Genomic DNA, 16,187 nt, shown 5'->3' on the forward strand with positions numbered 1-16,187 from the left:
GATCCTATGGGCAGAACCTAAACACTGTAGGATGTGTTGCATGAAATTAGGTACATAAGCACACAGACAATATTACATGATCCTATGGGCAGAACCTAAACACTGCAGGATGTGTTGCATGAAATTAGGTACACATGCACACAGGCAATAATACATGATCCTATGGGCAGAACCTAAACACTGTAGGATGAGTTGCATGAAATTAGGTACACTTGCACACAGACAATATTACATGATCCTATGGGCAGAACCTAAACACTGTAGGATGAGTTGCATGAAATTAGGTACACATGCACACAGGCAATATTACATGATCCTATGGGCAGGACCTAAACACTGTAAGATGAGTTGCATGAAATTAGGTACACATGCACACAGGCAATATTACATGATCCTATGGGCAGAACCTAAAAACTGTAGGATGAGTTGCATGAAATTAGGTACACTTGCACACAGGCAATATTACATGATCCTATGGGCAGAACCTAAACACTGTAGGATGAGTTGCATGAAATTGGGTACACATGCACACAGGCAATATTACATGATCCTATGGGCAGAACCTAAACACTGTAGGATGAGTTGCATGAAATTAGGTACACATGCACACAGGCAATAATACATGATCCTATGGGCAGAACCTAAACACTGTAGGATGAGTTGCATGAAATTAGGTACACATGCACACAGGCAATATTACATGATCCTATGGGCAGAACCTAAACACTGTAGGATGTGTTGCATGAAATTAGGTACACATACACACAGGCAGTATTACATGATCCTATGGGCAGAACCTAAACACTGTAGGATGTGTTGCATGAAATTAGGTACACATGTACACAGGCAATATTACATGACCCTATGGGCAGAACCTAAATAGTGTAGTGAATACTATTCGACACACACACACACACACACACCGGTAATATCACCTGAACCCATACTTTCTTCTAAAAGTGTGGAGATGATTATGAAAAAAGTCAGAATAATGAAGCTGAATGACTGAGAAGGTACAAAACTAACCTTTGACTTGAGGAACCATGTAAGAGCAGCACCCAATCTGTCATTATGTAACAGCCTCATTCCCATCACCTTGCAGATACTCTTCACTGAAATGTACAGTTAAGTTCATCATTCTTAATTTAAGATGGATATTTTAAAAGACAGGAGTCAGAGACAGCTTACACAGGGCCATCTGATTTAGTTGGAAGAATTATCATGTTCTGATGAAGACAGTTGCCTTGCCTATGAAGTGTCTTTTGATATGAGGCAAGTGAGACACCTGGAATCCTGGCATATCAGGGTACAAACTTTAGGCATTTACTAATATTGAACCATAGTTAAGGGTTTCTATTGATATTTTAAAATGTATGTGTATTTGTCTACATCTAATGCAAATATGTATTTACAAACCTCTCCCATGCCGTCTGGCACCAGAATCCACAATAAATGTGAAAAAAGCATCTTTGCTCAATCCACTTGAAAAACATTAATGAGCCACCCAGTCACATGATACAATGACATCAGAGAAAGGACTTCTGACGAAATTCTACTACCGATATACTCACTTATGAGTCAAGTCCAACTGCAAATAATACAGACCCTGATCTGCAGTTGCACAATGTGCCAGCAGATCAGGGTCTATGTTGTTGTTCTACTTGTAGCTCCAACAAACAGCACAGACCCAGATCTGCCAGCACAGAGGCAATAAGCTTTGTAAAATTCAAACAAATAATTTATTTCCCTTGAATACAAAGTGAAAATGAGAAAAAAAGAATTTACGGTATTGCGAATTAAAAACTGAAGGAATGTGTCTGTGGTAGCTTATAGAGTGTTGATGTGTAAACAGTCTTTTGTTGAATCACAGTAATATAATTCCAGGTTTGAATGCATTATAAATTCCAGTGAATGTCTCTATCCAAGAATTTTCTTAGAGCACTTTTGTATTTCCAGAGATAATAATCATCTGAATTCAATAAATTAAAGAAGTAAAATTCAGCCCAACTGGACACAACATATAATAAAACTTCAAAGTGCTTGATCTTAAAGCACAACTGAAACATCCTCTCAGTTACAAGACTATATAGTCCTCTACTGACCTCATGTCACAATTAACATTTTCTATAAAAAAACTATTACTTGATGTACCTGATGGAAAAAACTTAGATTAATCCTGACATTTACAAAATAGTCAAATACACTAAGGAAATTCCAAAACCTAGACCCAAATAAACATATTTACTTCTATTAATAATAATTCTGATTTCAAACCCATTAAACAAAGAAAATAATTTAGCTATGTATTAGTTGTTTAAACAGAATAAAATAAAAAAAGTAAATTTGGGTCAATCTGAAATGAACTATGTTTTGGACCAGGTCAAGTCCAACATACAATGTTACATTACTTCAGCATGTACTGAAATAATAAAAAATAAATAAAAAATAATAGCAAACAAACAATGTCAATTAAATATACATAACAGTATACTGTACATACATTTAATGTTATATTTTCATTAAAACAAATGAACTATGGAATTTATCACAGTAATTTCATAATCTAGCAATCTAGATATAACAATGCTGATTTTATGTGAGATTATGGCTACCAATGTGTACAGCATAGAATATATAATGTAGAAACCATATAGTAACTGTGTGTAGTACACTACTTTAAGTCTGGTAATCCTTATTCATTAAACATCCCCATTTTAATCACATCGATTTATGACCAACATACAAGTGTTCAGCTTATCTTCAAAAATAACAATAATAATGATGATAGTAAAAATAATAACATGATGGTTCATCTTCATCATCATCAGTGGTCATCACAGCAGTCGTAAATGACCTTTGGAAAATAATGTTCCAGAATACTATATATGCACTCACAAAAATTTTCTATCTAGGAATGGTGTGAGGAAATAATGACAGTAATATAATATTAACTTGTCATGTTTTCTGCGACATTATGCAGGTGACAAAACTCCAATTTCACAATGATTGGTTATATTTTTCTGCTCACATATATACAGCAGCTTCTCTCTCACCTTGATCTGTCAGGTTCCTCTACTCACATATATACAGCAACTTCTCTCTCACCTTGATCTGTCAGGTTCCTCTACTCACATATGTACAGCAACTTCTCTCTCACCTTGATCTGTCAGGTTCCTCTACTCACATATATACAGCAACTTCTCTCTCACCTTGATCTGTCAGGTTCCTCTACTCACATATATACAGCAACTTCTCTCTCACCTTGATCTGTCAGGTTCCTCTACTCACATATATACAGCAGCTTCTCTCTCACCTTGATCTGTCAGGTTCCTCTACTCACATATATACAGCAACTTCTCTCTCACCTTGATCTGTCAGGTTCCTCTACTCACATATGTACAGCAACTTCTCTCTCACCTTGATCTGTCAGGTTCCTCTACTCACATATATACAGCAACTTCTCTCTCACCTTGATCTGTCAGGTTCCTCTACTCACATATGTACAGCAACTTCTCTCTCACCTTGATCTGTCAGGTTCCTCTACTCACATATATACAGCAACTTCTCTCTCACCTTGATCTGTCAGGTTTCTCTACTCACATATATACAGCAACTTCTCTCTCACCTTGATCTGTCAGGTTTCTCTACTCACATATGTACAGCAACTTCTCTCTCACCTTGATCTGTCAGGTTCCTCTACTCACATATATACAGCAGCTTCTCTCGCACCTTGATTGGTTATATTTTTCTGCTCACATAAGTACAGCAGCTTCTTTCTCACCTTGATTTCTCTTGTTCCTTTGCTTACATATGTACAGAAACTTTTCCTCTCACCTTGATTTCTCTTGTGTCTCTGCTGACAAATGTGCAGCAGTTTCTAAATTCACCTTGGTTTTGTCATGTTTCTCTGCTGACAAATTCAGAACTGTCTCAGTAAAGTAGTAGATTTTTTGTTAAGTTAGACCAGTATTCAGTAAGGTGTAGCATTATGTTCAACTAAAAAGTTTGTAAAGTACACTTAGACCTTAATTACCTCCAGCAAAGTTTCACTTACTGCAGTTCCAAACCCTATGGAGCTCAATGTACTTCATGCTATCTCTCAAAATAAGGTAATTCTTGGATTTTATTTTTGATTTCACATGACTGCAGTCTATATCCTGCCACAAGACTTACTATTATCAACACATATCCAATAAATGTAATAGTTGTCCTTCCTGCTTTTTCCTCCAAGATCTGAATATTCCTTTTTATTCATCTATATTGTTAGCACTATTAAGAGAATTATTTTCCTAGAACATGTTACACTTGCTGGATTTCAATTATTTTTACATTCTATAAGCAACAGCTTGATCATGCAGATGTTTTGCATGACAAAATATGTGCAGTTTAAAGCATCTGAGATACTCCTGTAATGTTAATCTGCTTCCCTGACCAACTCTACTATCAAACATGGACAAGCTGCCAGTATCCAAATTTTATGCAACAATCAAATTTCTGTAATTTTTGCTCTCATTCCCTAAGTCCATATTTTAAAGGTCATTTTCATAAGACTTACCATCAAATTGTAAAACTGGCAGGTCTTGATCTGTAATATTTCTCTGCCAACAAATGTGTAGCAAATTCTCACTCATCTTGATTTTACATGCTTTTCTTCTCACAAATGTGCAACACATTCTCATTCACTTTGAGTTGACATGTTTCTCTGCTCACAAATGTGTACAAGTTCTCACTCACTCTAATTTTCATGTTTCTCAGCTCACAAATATTTTTAAGTTCTCACTCACCCTCATTTGTCATGTTTCTGTGCCCACAAATGTGTACAAGTTCTCACCATAAGCTTACATGTTTCTCTGCTCACAAATGTGTACAAGTTGTCACTCACCCTGATTTGCCATGTTTCTCTGCTCACAAATGTGTACAAGTCCTCAATGACCCTAATTTGTCATGTTTCTGTGCTCACAAATGTGTACAACTTCTCACCTTGAGCTGACATGTTTCTCAGCTCACAAATGTGTACAAGTTCTCACTCACCCTCATTTGTCATGTTTCTGTGCTCATAAATGTGTACAAGTTCTCACCATAAGCTTACATGTTTCTCTGCTCACAAATGTGTACAAGTTGTCACTCACCCTGATTTGCCATGTTTCTCTGCTCACTAATGCGTACAAGTTCTCAATGACCCTAATTTGTCATGCTTCTGTGCTCACAAGTGTCTACAACTTCTCACTCAATTTGAGTTGACATGTTTCTCAGCTCACAAATGTGTACAAGTTCTCACTCACCCTGATTTGTCATGTTTCTCTGCTCACAAATGAGTATGTTCTCACTGAACCTAATTTGTCATGTTTCTCTGCTCTCAACTGTACAAGTCCTCACTCACCTTGAGTTGACATGCTTCTCTACTCACTAATGTGTATGAGTTCTGACTCACCTTGAGATGACATATTTCTCTGCTCACAAATGTGCAACAGCTTTACCGCTTTCTTTTCTGACTCATAGGACATGTGTTCTATGTACTGTTCTAGATAACTCCTAAAAGTAAGAAATAAATAAAAAATTCAAGTTATAAATGGGAGTAAAGGTTAGGATACACCTAGCTGAAAATCTTGAAGAAACATGAAATGATAGTGGCACCTTCTTCCAGATTTGTATGGACAGCAATAATTTATGCAATTATGTCAAAGAAGTCAATGAAAGAATTATTTCAGCACTAAAATTTCCAACATTTTTATAGCAAAGTAACTAAAAGGTAACACTAATTTATCCTGTACATATTTTGTAAAGTTAGCTCTGATAACACTTACTTAATAAATTTATCCACAGCTAAAGACCAAAAGTGAAAACCTTATTCAACAACTTCATAAAAAACACAATTCCAAGGGGACTGATGATCTACTGGTTGAAAAGAATTTCCAGGAATTCAAGATAAGAACATTTCTTCAATTTAACTATGGAATGTTGAAACTATCTTTGATATTCTTCAGCAATAACAATATTTTCAAATTAGCTTGCTATGGTGGACAAACAGGAGGTCACACTGGAACCATTTTCTTTAGGACCAACAAGGTACCATAAGAGGTCTTCTGGTAGATACAACATGTTGATTTGACTTTCCATTTTCATTAGTAATGATACACAATTTTCAAGATAGATGCAATAGTGGCCATATTCAATACTGGATTGAGACAAATTATTTTTAACCAGACATCATAAGTCGTTTCATGAAAGCACAATGTCAATATGACCAACTATCCAGAAATAGTGATAACAGATTTTCCAGAAATGTAACCAAAACCTACATAATAAAATCTGTGGTAAAGTGACAGATGTTTTGCTCCCACTAGTGTGGGCTTAACAAAAATGGAGATAATTCTTAAAATGCTGAGAAGACAAAATTAAACATACTCCATTTCTTATATGATACAAATGCTTGCCTGAAGACATCTCAAAGGGTTCAGGAGATATTAGCTAGAGCAAAGCGTGATTTTAAGAGGTATACTAATACATATTACTAAAATATCAAAAAAGATATTGTTGAAAGTAGATGGAAATCTAAACATCTTCTTACCTGCCAAACAAAGGACAATGATCCAAGTAGTCAACACCAACTTGCCAGAGGCTATGATCAAATAAAAAGAGAAGCACTGGTACATTCAGCATTAAAATATTAACAATTACATGAAATATTGAGTATGTGTGATTAGCTATATACTATGCTGATGGATAATTAGACGACTGAATGCATGTTAAGTCGACCAATAAACAATTTTCCTGTAGTAATTATGTAATAACTTGGACCAATGAGCACCATTATCCTGTATTAACTGCCTAATAACCTGGCTCAATCAACACATATTTCTAGTATTTTCTGTGTGATAACTAGACCAATGAAATGTTTTCTGAATTATACATGTAATAACTTGTTTTCATGCCTACAGTATAAATCTTAATAAAACAATCTACTTATCTACAATGTTGACCTATGACATGAATGTCTTGCAAATACCCGTATATATTTTATCAGTTTAATCAAAGCTGTTAATTTTATATAGCTGTATCAAAATTAGCCTCAAATCTGATGTCATTACATGCAACAGAAAATTTAGCAGCAGAAAACTTGAATAGAGACAGTCACTATAAAAAATGTTGATAAAAAGATACTGATTAATAGATCGCAAATTTTATAAACGGTATTAAAAGCAGGATTAAATACAATTAATATAGTTTCAACATGAAAAAGTGAGTGGAAAAAAAAAGAAAATACAGATCAATCATCTAACCAATAAAACTGAAAACCAAATGAAGAATATACATTAAACTCATTACAATAAAAAGAATGCAGTCATTTAAAACAAATAAGGAATTCCATAGGTATCTTACCTTTTATGTGACATATGACTAGCTGCATGATCAAGTAACACAATGATATCTTACCTTTTATGTGACATATGGCTAGCTGCATGATCAAGTAACACACCGATATCTTACCTTTTATGTGACATATGGCTAGTTGCATAATTAAATGACACTGATATCTTACCTTTTATGTGACATATGGATAGTTGCATAATTAAGTAACACACATATATCTTACTTTTCATGTCACACAAGGCTAGCTGCATAATTAAGTAACACAGATATATTACCTTTTATGTGACATGGCTTGCTGCATAATTAAGTAACACACTGATATCTTACCTTTTATGACATGGCTTGCTGCATAATTAAGTAACACACTGATATCTTACCTTTTATGTGACATGGCTAGTTGCATAATTAAGTAACACACAGATATCTTACTTTCATGTCACACAAGGCTAGCTGTATGATTAAGTAACACATAGATATATTACCTTTTATGTGACATGGCTTGCTGCATAATTAAGTAACACACTAATATCTTACCTTTCATGTGACATATGGCTAGTTGCATAATTAAGTAACACACAGATATCTTACTTTCATGTCACACAAGGCTATCTGTATGATTAAGTAACACATAGATATATTACCTTTTATGTGACATGGCTTGCTGCATAATTAAGTAACACACTGATGTCTTACCTTTTATGTGACATATGGCTGGTTGCATAATTAAGTAACACACAGATCTCTTACTTTCATGTCACACAAGGCTAGCTGTATGATTAAGTAACACATAGATATATTACCTTTTATGTGACAAGGCTTGCTGCATAATTAAGTAACACACTGATATCTTACCTTTTATGTGACATATGGCTAGTTGCATAATTAAGTAACACACAGATATCTTACTTTCATGTCACACAAGGCTAGCTGTATGATTAAGTAACACATAGATATATTACCATTTATGTGACATAAGGCTAACTGCATAATCAAGTAACATAGATATCTCACCTTTTATGTGACATAAGGCTAACTGCATAATCAAGTAACAAGTATTCTCTTAAGTCCGAACCAAATCTGTAAATGACAAAAATATAATTATATATGCAAATACTGACTTTAAATGGCAATATTAAACCAGAAGGAAGGAGACTTCTTTGCTACCTGATGAAAGGAACCAAATTTACTATTGGTCTTAGATATTTTAAACTGCAAATTCACTTGAATGCAGACAAAATACAACAAGAATATACATATGTACATCATGTACAAAAAAAAAACTTTCAAAACAATGGCATAGTCAGATCACAGGCATGAACAGGCATCACTTGTAAAGCTTTATAAAGCATTTCAATAATAACTTGAACTAATTAACAAAAATGTAAATATTTTAACAGTATTTTACAATCACAAAATATGTTGCAAATGTAGAAATATGATCTAGTTGCTACATGAAAAATGAACAAAATACTGACTGGACTGAAAGGAAATTTAAGTGTTCCATACATTTTATGGAATCTAATGTAAAAAATAATTTTCATGACTTGTTTCACACTATGTAAACATTTAATCCTCAATAATTGCTTTCTTTTATTCACAGTAACTTCTTTTTGAATGCTCGTAAATTCAGTCAAATTCTACTGAGCAGTTTTGGAAAAGAAGTTTGGAAACTGGCAACAAAATTCATACCCCATCATACAATAATGCCATCTGTCATTTGAACAAAATTCATACCCCATCCTATAATAATGCCATCTGTCATCTGAACAAAATTCATACCCCATTATACAATAATGTCTGTCATTTGAACAAAATTCATACCCCATCATACAATAATGCCATCTGTCATCATTTGAACAAAATTCATACTCCATCATACAATAAGGCCATCTGTCATTTGAACAAAATTCATACCCCATCATACAATAATGCCATCTGTCATTGAACAAAATTCATACCCCATCATACAATGATGCCATCTGTCACTTAGTCAAATTCTGTTAAGCAGTTTTTGAGAAAAAGGCATTTAAAGGTTTCTCTACAATGGTATATTTGTATAACACTAAAAGCCATTTAAAGATTTCTCTATATTGGTATGTTTGTATAAAACTAAAAGCCATTTAAATGTTTCTCTATAATGGTGTATTTGTATAAACTAAAAGCCATTTAAAGGTTTCTCTACAATGGTGTATTTGTATAAAAACTAAAAGCCATTTTTTATATTTGTATTAAACTAAAAGCCATTTAAAGGTTTCTCTATAATGGTATATTTGTAAAAAACTAAAATCCATTTAAAGGTTTCTCGATAATGGTATATTTGTATAAAACTAAAAGCCATTTTTTTATGTCTGTATAAAACTAAAAGTCATTTAAAGGTTTCTCTATCATGGTATATTTGTATAAAACTAAAAGCCGTTTTTAATATTTGTTTAAAACTAAAAGCCATTTAAAGGTTTCTCTATAATGGTATGTTTGTATAAAACTAAAAGCCATTTAAAGATTTCTCTACATTGGTATATTTGTATAAAACTAAAAGCCATTTTTTTATATTTGTATAAAACTAAAAGTCATTTAAAGGTTTCTCTACAATGGTATGGCGATTTAAAGATTTCTCTATATTGGTATGTTTGTATAAAACTAAATGCCATTTTTTATATTTGTATAAAACTAAAAGCCATTTAAAGGTTTCTCTACAATGGTATCTTTGTATAAAACTAAAAGCCATTTAAAGGTTTCCCTATAATGGTATATTTGTATAAAACTAGAAGACATTTTTTATATTTGTATAAAACTAAAAGCCATTTAAAGATTTCTCTATATTGGTACATTTGTATAAAACTAAAAGCCATTTAAAGGTTTCCCTATAATGGTATATTTGTATAAAACTAAAAGCCATTTTTTGTATTTGTATAAAACTAAAAGCCATTTAAAGATTTCTCTATACTGGTATCTTTGTATAAAACTAAAAGCCATTTTTTATATTTGTATAAAACTAAAAGCCATTTAAAAGTTTCTCTATAATAGTATCTTTGTATAAAACTAAAAGCCATTTTTTATATTTGTATAAAACTAAAAGCCATTTTTTATATTTGTATAAAACTAAAAGCCATTTAAAGATTTCTCTACAATGGTATCTTTGTATGAAACTAAGAGCCATTTAAAGGTTTCTCTACAATGGTATGGCCATTTAAAGATTTATCTGTATTGGTATGTTTGTATAAAACTAAAAGCCATTTAAAGATTTCTCTACAATGGTATCTTTGTATAAAACTAAAAGCTATTTAAAGGTTTCTCTACAATGGTATGGCCATTTAAAGGTTTCTCTATATTGGCATATTTGTATAAAACTAAAAGCCATTTAAAGATTTCTCTCTATTGGTATCTTTGTATAAAACTAAAAGCCATTTTTTAATATTAGTATAAAACTAAAAGCCATTTAAAGGTTTCTGTATAATGGTAAGTTCATAGCTGCCAACCTTCCAGGCCCACAATTAGTGAAAATAAGGATAAAAAGTCATGAATTTGGACATGAATTAGTGAAAAATACCATGACAATAACTCCATCCACTCCGACTGTCAATACTACACTATATCAAGTTCGCAATATAAAATTAAAACACTACATATATGCAGAAATATTTATTTATCAAGACATGATACTGTGGCAGACTTTGACTTCCTCAAATTGCTGACAAACTGTCTGCAGCTAAGGAGGCCCTAAAGTCTAATTTTTCATCACTAGAGAAAATACTCTTTCGGTGTCACTGCTGCTGTGAGGAATGCACAGGAGCTGCAGCACTTTTGGTTGTTCCACAGGAAAATTTGGAAATGATTTTCGAGTCCGGGAACATTTGTCAGAACAAATGTTTAGCATGGTATCCAGCTGATAAAGGTAGACTGTGTTCGACAAGAAAACTCACAAATAATGCTTCAGCGCTGGTAGCCTGCAGGTCTTCCGCCAATGGCTTAAAATATTCCAGAGCTGAAATCTGCAAATTCTTAATTTTCCCAACTTCTACATGTTTTTTGCAACTGACGTGCTTCCTCACATCGTCTCTGCGATGGCACACTGAGTGCAAAAAGCATGATGAATATCAATGTTCAATGGCAGAATGCACGGCCAATTTTTGATATATTCCAAATTAAACTTCACTTTTTGAGTAATACATTTCTTTTTCCTTGGTGGTGTAGACATTTCCAAGATCTTACATGCGATGCTTAATGGTAACTCAGTGTTGGTGACGCATGCACAGAGCAAAATTCCGGTTAGGCCCCAGTTTCTCTCAAAAGCATTTGTAAAACTACTCTTATACATATAGATTAAAATAGGCTAAAATGCTTGCTACTGGGCCAACTGTACTAATCGGCTGTAGATCTACTAATATCGTGACCAGCAGTACCGGACCGTTTCGGCAACTGCGAATATCACGACAAGCGCTTAATGGGAAATCGGTTATTTTATTAAAGATTTAAAATAATTGAGGATTGGAGAATTCGTGAATTTTTGGCTTGCGGCATGAATCCATGAAACGCTGAAAAAGTCGTGAAATTCACATCAAATTTGTGATGGTTGGCAGCTATGTATGTTTATATAAAACTACAATGGTATATTTGTATAAAACTAAAAGCCATTTAAAGGTTTCTCTACAATGGTATCTTTGTACAAAACTAAAAGCCATTTTTTATATTTGTATAAAACTAAAAGCCATTTAAAGGTTTCTCTACAGTGGTATGGCAATTTAAAGATTTCTCTATATTGGTATATTTGTATAAAACTAAAAGCCATTTAAAAGTTTCTCTATAATGGTATATTTGTATAAAACTAAAAGCCATTTTTATATTTGTATAAAACTAAAAGCCATTTAAAGATTTCTCTATATTGGTATATTTGTACAAAACTAAAAGCCATTTAAAGATTTCTCTATAATGGTATGTTTATATAAAACTTAAAGCCATTTAAACGTTTCTCTACAATGGAATGGCCATTTAAAGATTTCTCTATAATGGTATATTTGTATAAAACTAAAAGACTCTTTTTATATTGGTATAAAAATAAAAGCCATTTAAAGATTTCTCTATGTTGGTATATTTGTATAAAACTAAAAGCCATTTAAAGATTTCTCTATAACGGTATGTTTATATAAAACTTAAAGCCCTTTAAAGGTTTCTCTACAACGGTATATTTGTATAAAACTAAAAGCCATTTAAAGGTTTCTCTATAATGGTATCTTTGTATAAAACTAAAAGCCATTTAAAGGTTTCTGTATAATGGTATGTTTATATAAAACTAAAAGCCATTTAAAGGTTTCTCTACAATGGTATATTTGTATAAAACTAAAAGCCATTTTTTATATTTGTATAAAACTAAAAGCCATTTAAAAGTTTCTCTATAATGGTATGTTTATATAAAACTAAAAAGCCATTTAAAGATTTCTCTACAATGGTATATTTGTATAAAACTAAAAGCCATTTTTTATATTTGTATAAAACTAAAAGCCATTTAAAAGTTTCTCTATAATGGTATGTTTATATAAAACTAAAAGCCATTTAAAGATTTCTCTACAATGGTATATTTGTATAAAACTAAAAGCCATTTTTTTATATTTGTATAAAACTAAAAGCCATTTAAAGATTTCTCTATAATGGTATCTTTGTATAAAACTAAAAGCCATTTAAAAGTTTCTCTATAATGGTATATTTGTATAAAACTAAAAGCCATTTTTATATTTGTATAAAACTAAAAGCCATTTAAAGGTTTCTGTATAATGGTATGTTTATATAAAACTAAAAGCCATTTAAAGGTTTCTCTACAATGGTATATTTGTATAAAACTAAAAGCCATTTTTTATATTTGTATAAAACTAAAAGCCATTTAAAAGTTTCTCTATAATGGTATGTTTATATAAAACTAAAAAGCCATTTAAAGATTTCTCTACAATGGTATATTTGTATAAAACTAAAAGCCATTTTTTATATTTGTATAAAACTAAAAGCCATTTAAAAGTTTCTCTATAATGGTATGTTTATATAAAACTAAAAGCCATTTAAAGATTTCTCTACAATGGTATATTTGTATAAAACTAAAAGCCATTTTTTTATATTTGTATAAAACTAAAAGCCATTTAAAGATTTCTCTACAATGGCATCTTTTTATAAAACTAAGGGCCATTTAAAGGTTTCTCTACAATGGTATGGCCATTTAAAGATTTCTCTATATTGGTATATTTGTATAAAACTAAAAGCCATTTAAAAGTTTCTCTATAATAGTATCTTTGTATAAAACTAAAAGCCGTTTTTTTATATTTGTATAAAACTAAAAGCCATTTAAAGATTTCTCTACAATGGTATCTTTTTATAAAACTAAGAGCCATTTAAAGGTTTCTCTACAATGGTATGGCCATTTAAAGATTTCTCTATATTGGTATGTTTGTATAAAACTAAAAGCCATTTAAAGGTTTCTCTACAATGGTATATTTGTATAAATCTAAAAGCAATTTAAAGGTTTCTCTATAATGGCATATTTGTATAAAACTAAAAGCCATTTAAAGGTTTCTCTATAATGGTATCTTTGAATAAAACTAAAAGCCATTTAAAGGTTTCTCTACAATTGTATGGCCATTTAAAGATTTCTCTATATTGGCATATTTGTATAAAACTAAAAGCCATTTAAAGGTTTCTCTATAATGGCATATTTGTATAAAACTAAAGGCCATTTAAAGGTTTCTCTATAATGGCATATTTGTATAGAACTAAAAGCCACTTAAAGGTTTCTCTATAATGGTATATTTGTATAAAACTAAAAGCCATTTAAAGGTTTCTCTATAATGGTATGTTTGTATCAAACTAAAAGCCATTTAAAGGTTTCTCTAAAATGGTATATTTGTATAAAACTAAAAGACCTTTTTTATATTTCTATACAACTAAAAGCCATTTAAAGGTTTCTCTATCATGGTATATTTGTATAAAACTAAAAGCCATTTAAAGATTTCTCTATATTGGTATGTTTGTATAAAACTAAAAGCCATTTAAAGGTTTCTCTATAATGGTATATTTGTATAAAACTAAAAGCCATTTAAAAGGTTTCTCTACAATGGTATATTTGTATAAAACTAAAAGCCATTTAAAGATTTCTCTATAATGGTATATTTGTATAAAACTAAAAGCCATTTAAAAGTTTCTCTATAATAGTATCTTTGTATAAAACTAAAAGCCGTTTTTTTATATTTGTATAAAACTAAAAGCCATTTAAAGATTTCTCTACAATGGTATCTTTTTATAAAACTAAGAGCCATTTAAAGGTTTCTCTACAATGGTATGGCCATTTAAAGATTTCTCTATATTGGTATATTTGTATAAAACTAAAATCCATTTAAAAGTTTCTCTATAATGGTATCTTTGTATAAAACTAAAAGCCATTTTTTATATTTGTATAAAACTAAAAGCCATTTAAAGATTTCTCTACAATGGTATCGTTGTATAAAACTAAGAGCCATTTAAAGGTTTCTCTACAATGGTATGGCCATTTAAAGATTTCTCTATATTGGTATGTTTGTATAAAACTAAAAGCCATTTAAAGATTTCTCTATATTGGTATGTTTGTATAAAACTAAAAGCCATTTAAAGGTTTCTCTACAATGGTATATTTGTATAAATCTAAAAGCAATTTAAAGGTTTCTCTATAATGGCATATTTGTATAAAACTAAAAGCCATTTAAAGGTTTCTCTATAATGGTATCTTTGAATAAAACTAAAAGCCATTTAAAGGTTTCTCTACAATTGTATGGCCATTTAAAGATTTCTCTATATTGGCATATTTGTATAAAACTAAAGGCCATTTAAAGGTTTCTCTATAATGGCATATTTGTATAAAACTAAAAGCCATTTAAAAGTTTCTCTATAATGGTATGTTTGTATAAAACTAAAAGCCATTTAAAGGTTTCTCTAAAATGGTATATTTGTATAAAACTAAAAGACCTTTTTTATATTTCTATACAACTAAAAGCCATTTAAAGGTTTCTCTATCATGGTATATTTGTATAAAACTAAAAGCCATTTAAAGATTTCTCTATATTGGTATGTTTGTATAAAACTAAAAGCCATTTAAAGGTTTCTCTATAATGGTATATTTGTATAAAACTAAAAGCCATTTAAAAGGTTTCTCTACAATGGTATATTTGTATAAAACTAAAAGCCATTTAAAGATTTCTCTATAATGGTATATTTGTATAAAACTAAAAGCCATTTAAAAGTTTCTCTATAATAGTATCTTTGTATAAAACTAAAAGCCGTTTTTTTATATTTGTATAAAACTAAAAGCCATTTAAAGATTTCTCTACAATGGTATCTTTTTATAAAACTAAGAGCCATTTAAAGGTTTCTCTACAATGGTATGGCCATTTAAAGATTTCTCTATATTGGTATATTTGTATAAAACTAAAATCCATTTAAAAGTTTCTCTATAATGGTATCTTTGTATAAAACTAAAAGCCATTTTTTATATTTGTTCAAAACTAAAAGCCATTTAAAGATTTCTCTACAATGGTATCGTTGTATAAAACTAAGAGCCATTTAAAGGTTTCTCTACAATGGTATGGCCATTTAAAGATTTCTCTATATTGGTATGTTTGTATAAAACTAAAAGCCATTTAAAGATTTCTCTATATTGGTATGTTTGTATAAAACTAAAAGCCATTTAAAGGTTTCTCTACAATGGTATATTTGTATAAATCTAAAAGCAATTTAAAGGTTTCTCTATAATGGCATATTTGTATAAAACTAAAAGCCATTTAAAGGTTTCTCTATAATGGTATCTTTGA

The 16,187-nt window shown here is 31.0% G+C and overlaps 1 protein-coding gene across 1 annotated transcript in view; it reads right to left on the reverse strand.

The window, feature by feature from the left end:
• LOC149803228 (nuclear pore complex protein Nup85-like) overlaps window positions 1-16,187 on the reverse strand; it is a 101,207-nt gene that overhangs the window by 31,336 nt on the left and 53,684 nt on the right. The window contains exons 13-16 of the mRNA XM_089952859.1: window positions 8,383-8,448; window positions 6,569-6,619; window positions 5,432-5,532; window positions 1,027-1,112 (exon numbers count right to left, since the gene is read on the reverse strand). Of these exons, the coding sequence (XP_089808985.1) occupies window positions 1,027-1,112; window positions 5,432-5,532; window positions 6,569-6,619; window positions 8,383-8,448 (304 nt within the window). The remainder of the gene's footprint in view (window positions 1-1,026; window positions 1,113-5,431; window positions 5,533-6,568; window positions 6,620-8,382; window positions 8,449-16,187) is intronic.

This window comes from Sinohyriopsis cumingii, chromosome 3, assembly GCF_028554795.1.
Source record: "Sinohyriopsis cumingii isolate HCF-2022 chromosome 3, ASM2855479v2, whole genome shotgun sequence".
In the NCBI taxonomy this organism is placed as follows: domain Eukaryota; kingdom Metazoa; phylum Mollusca; class Bivalvia; order Unionida; family Unionidae; genus Sinohyriopsis; species Sinohyriopsis cumingii.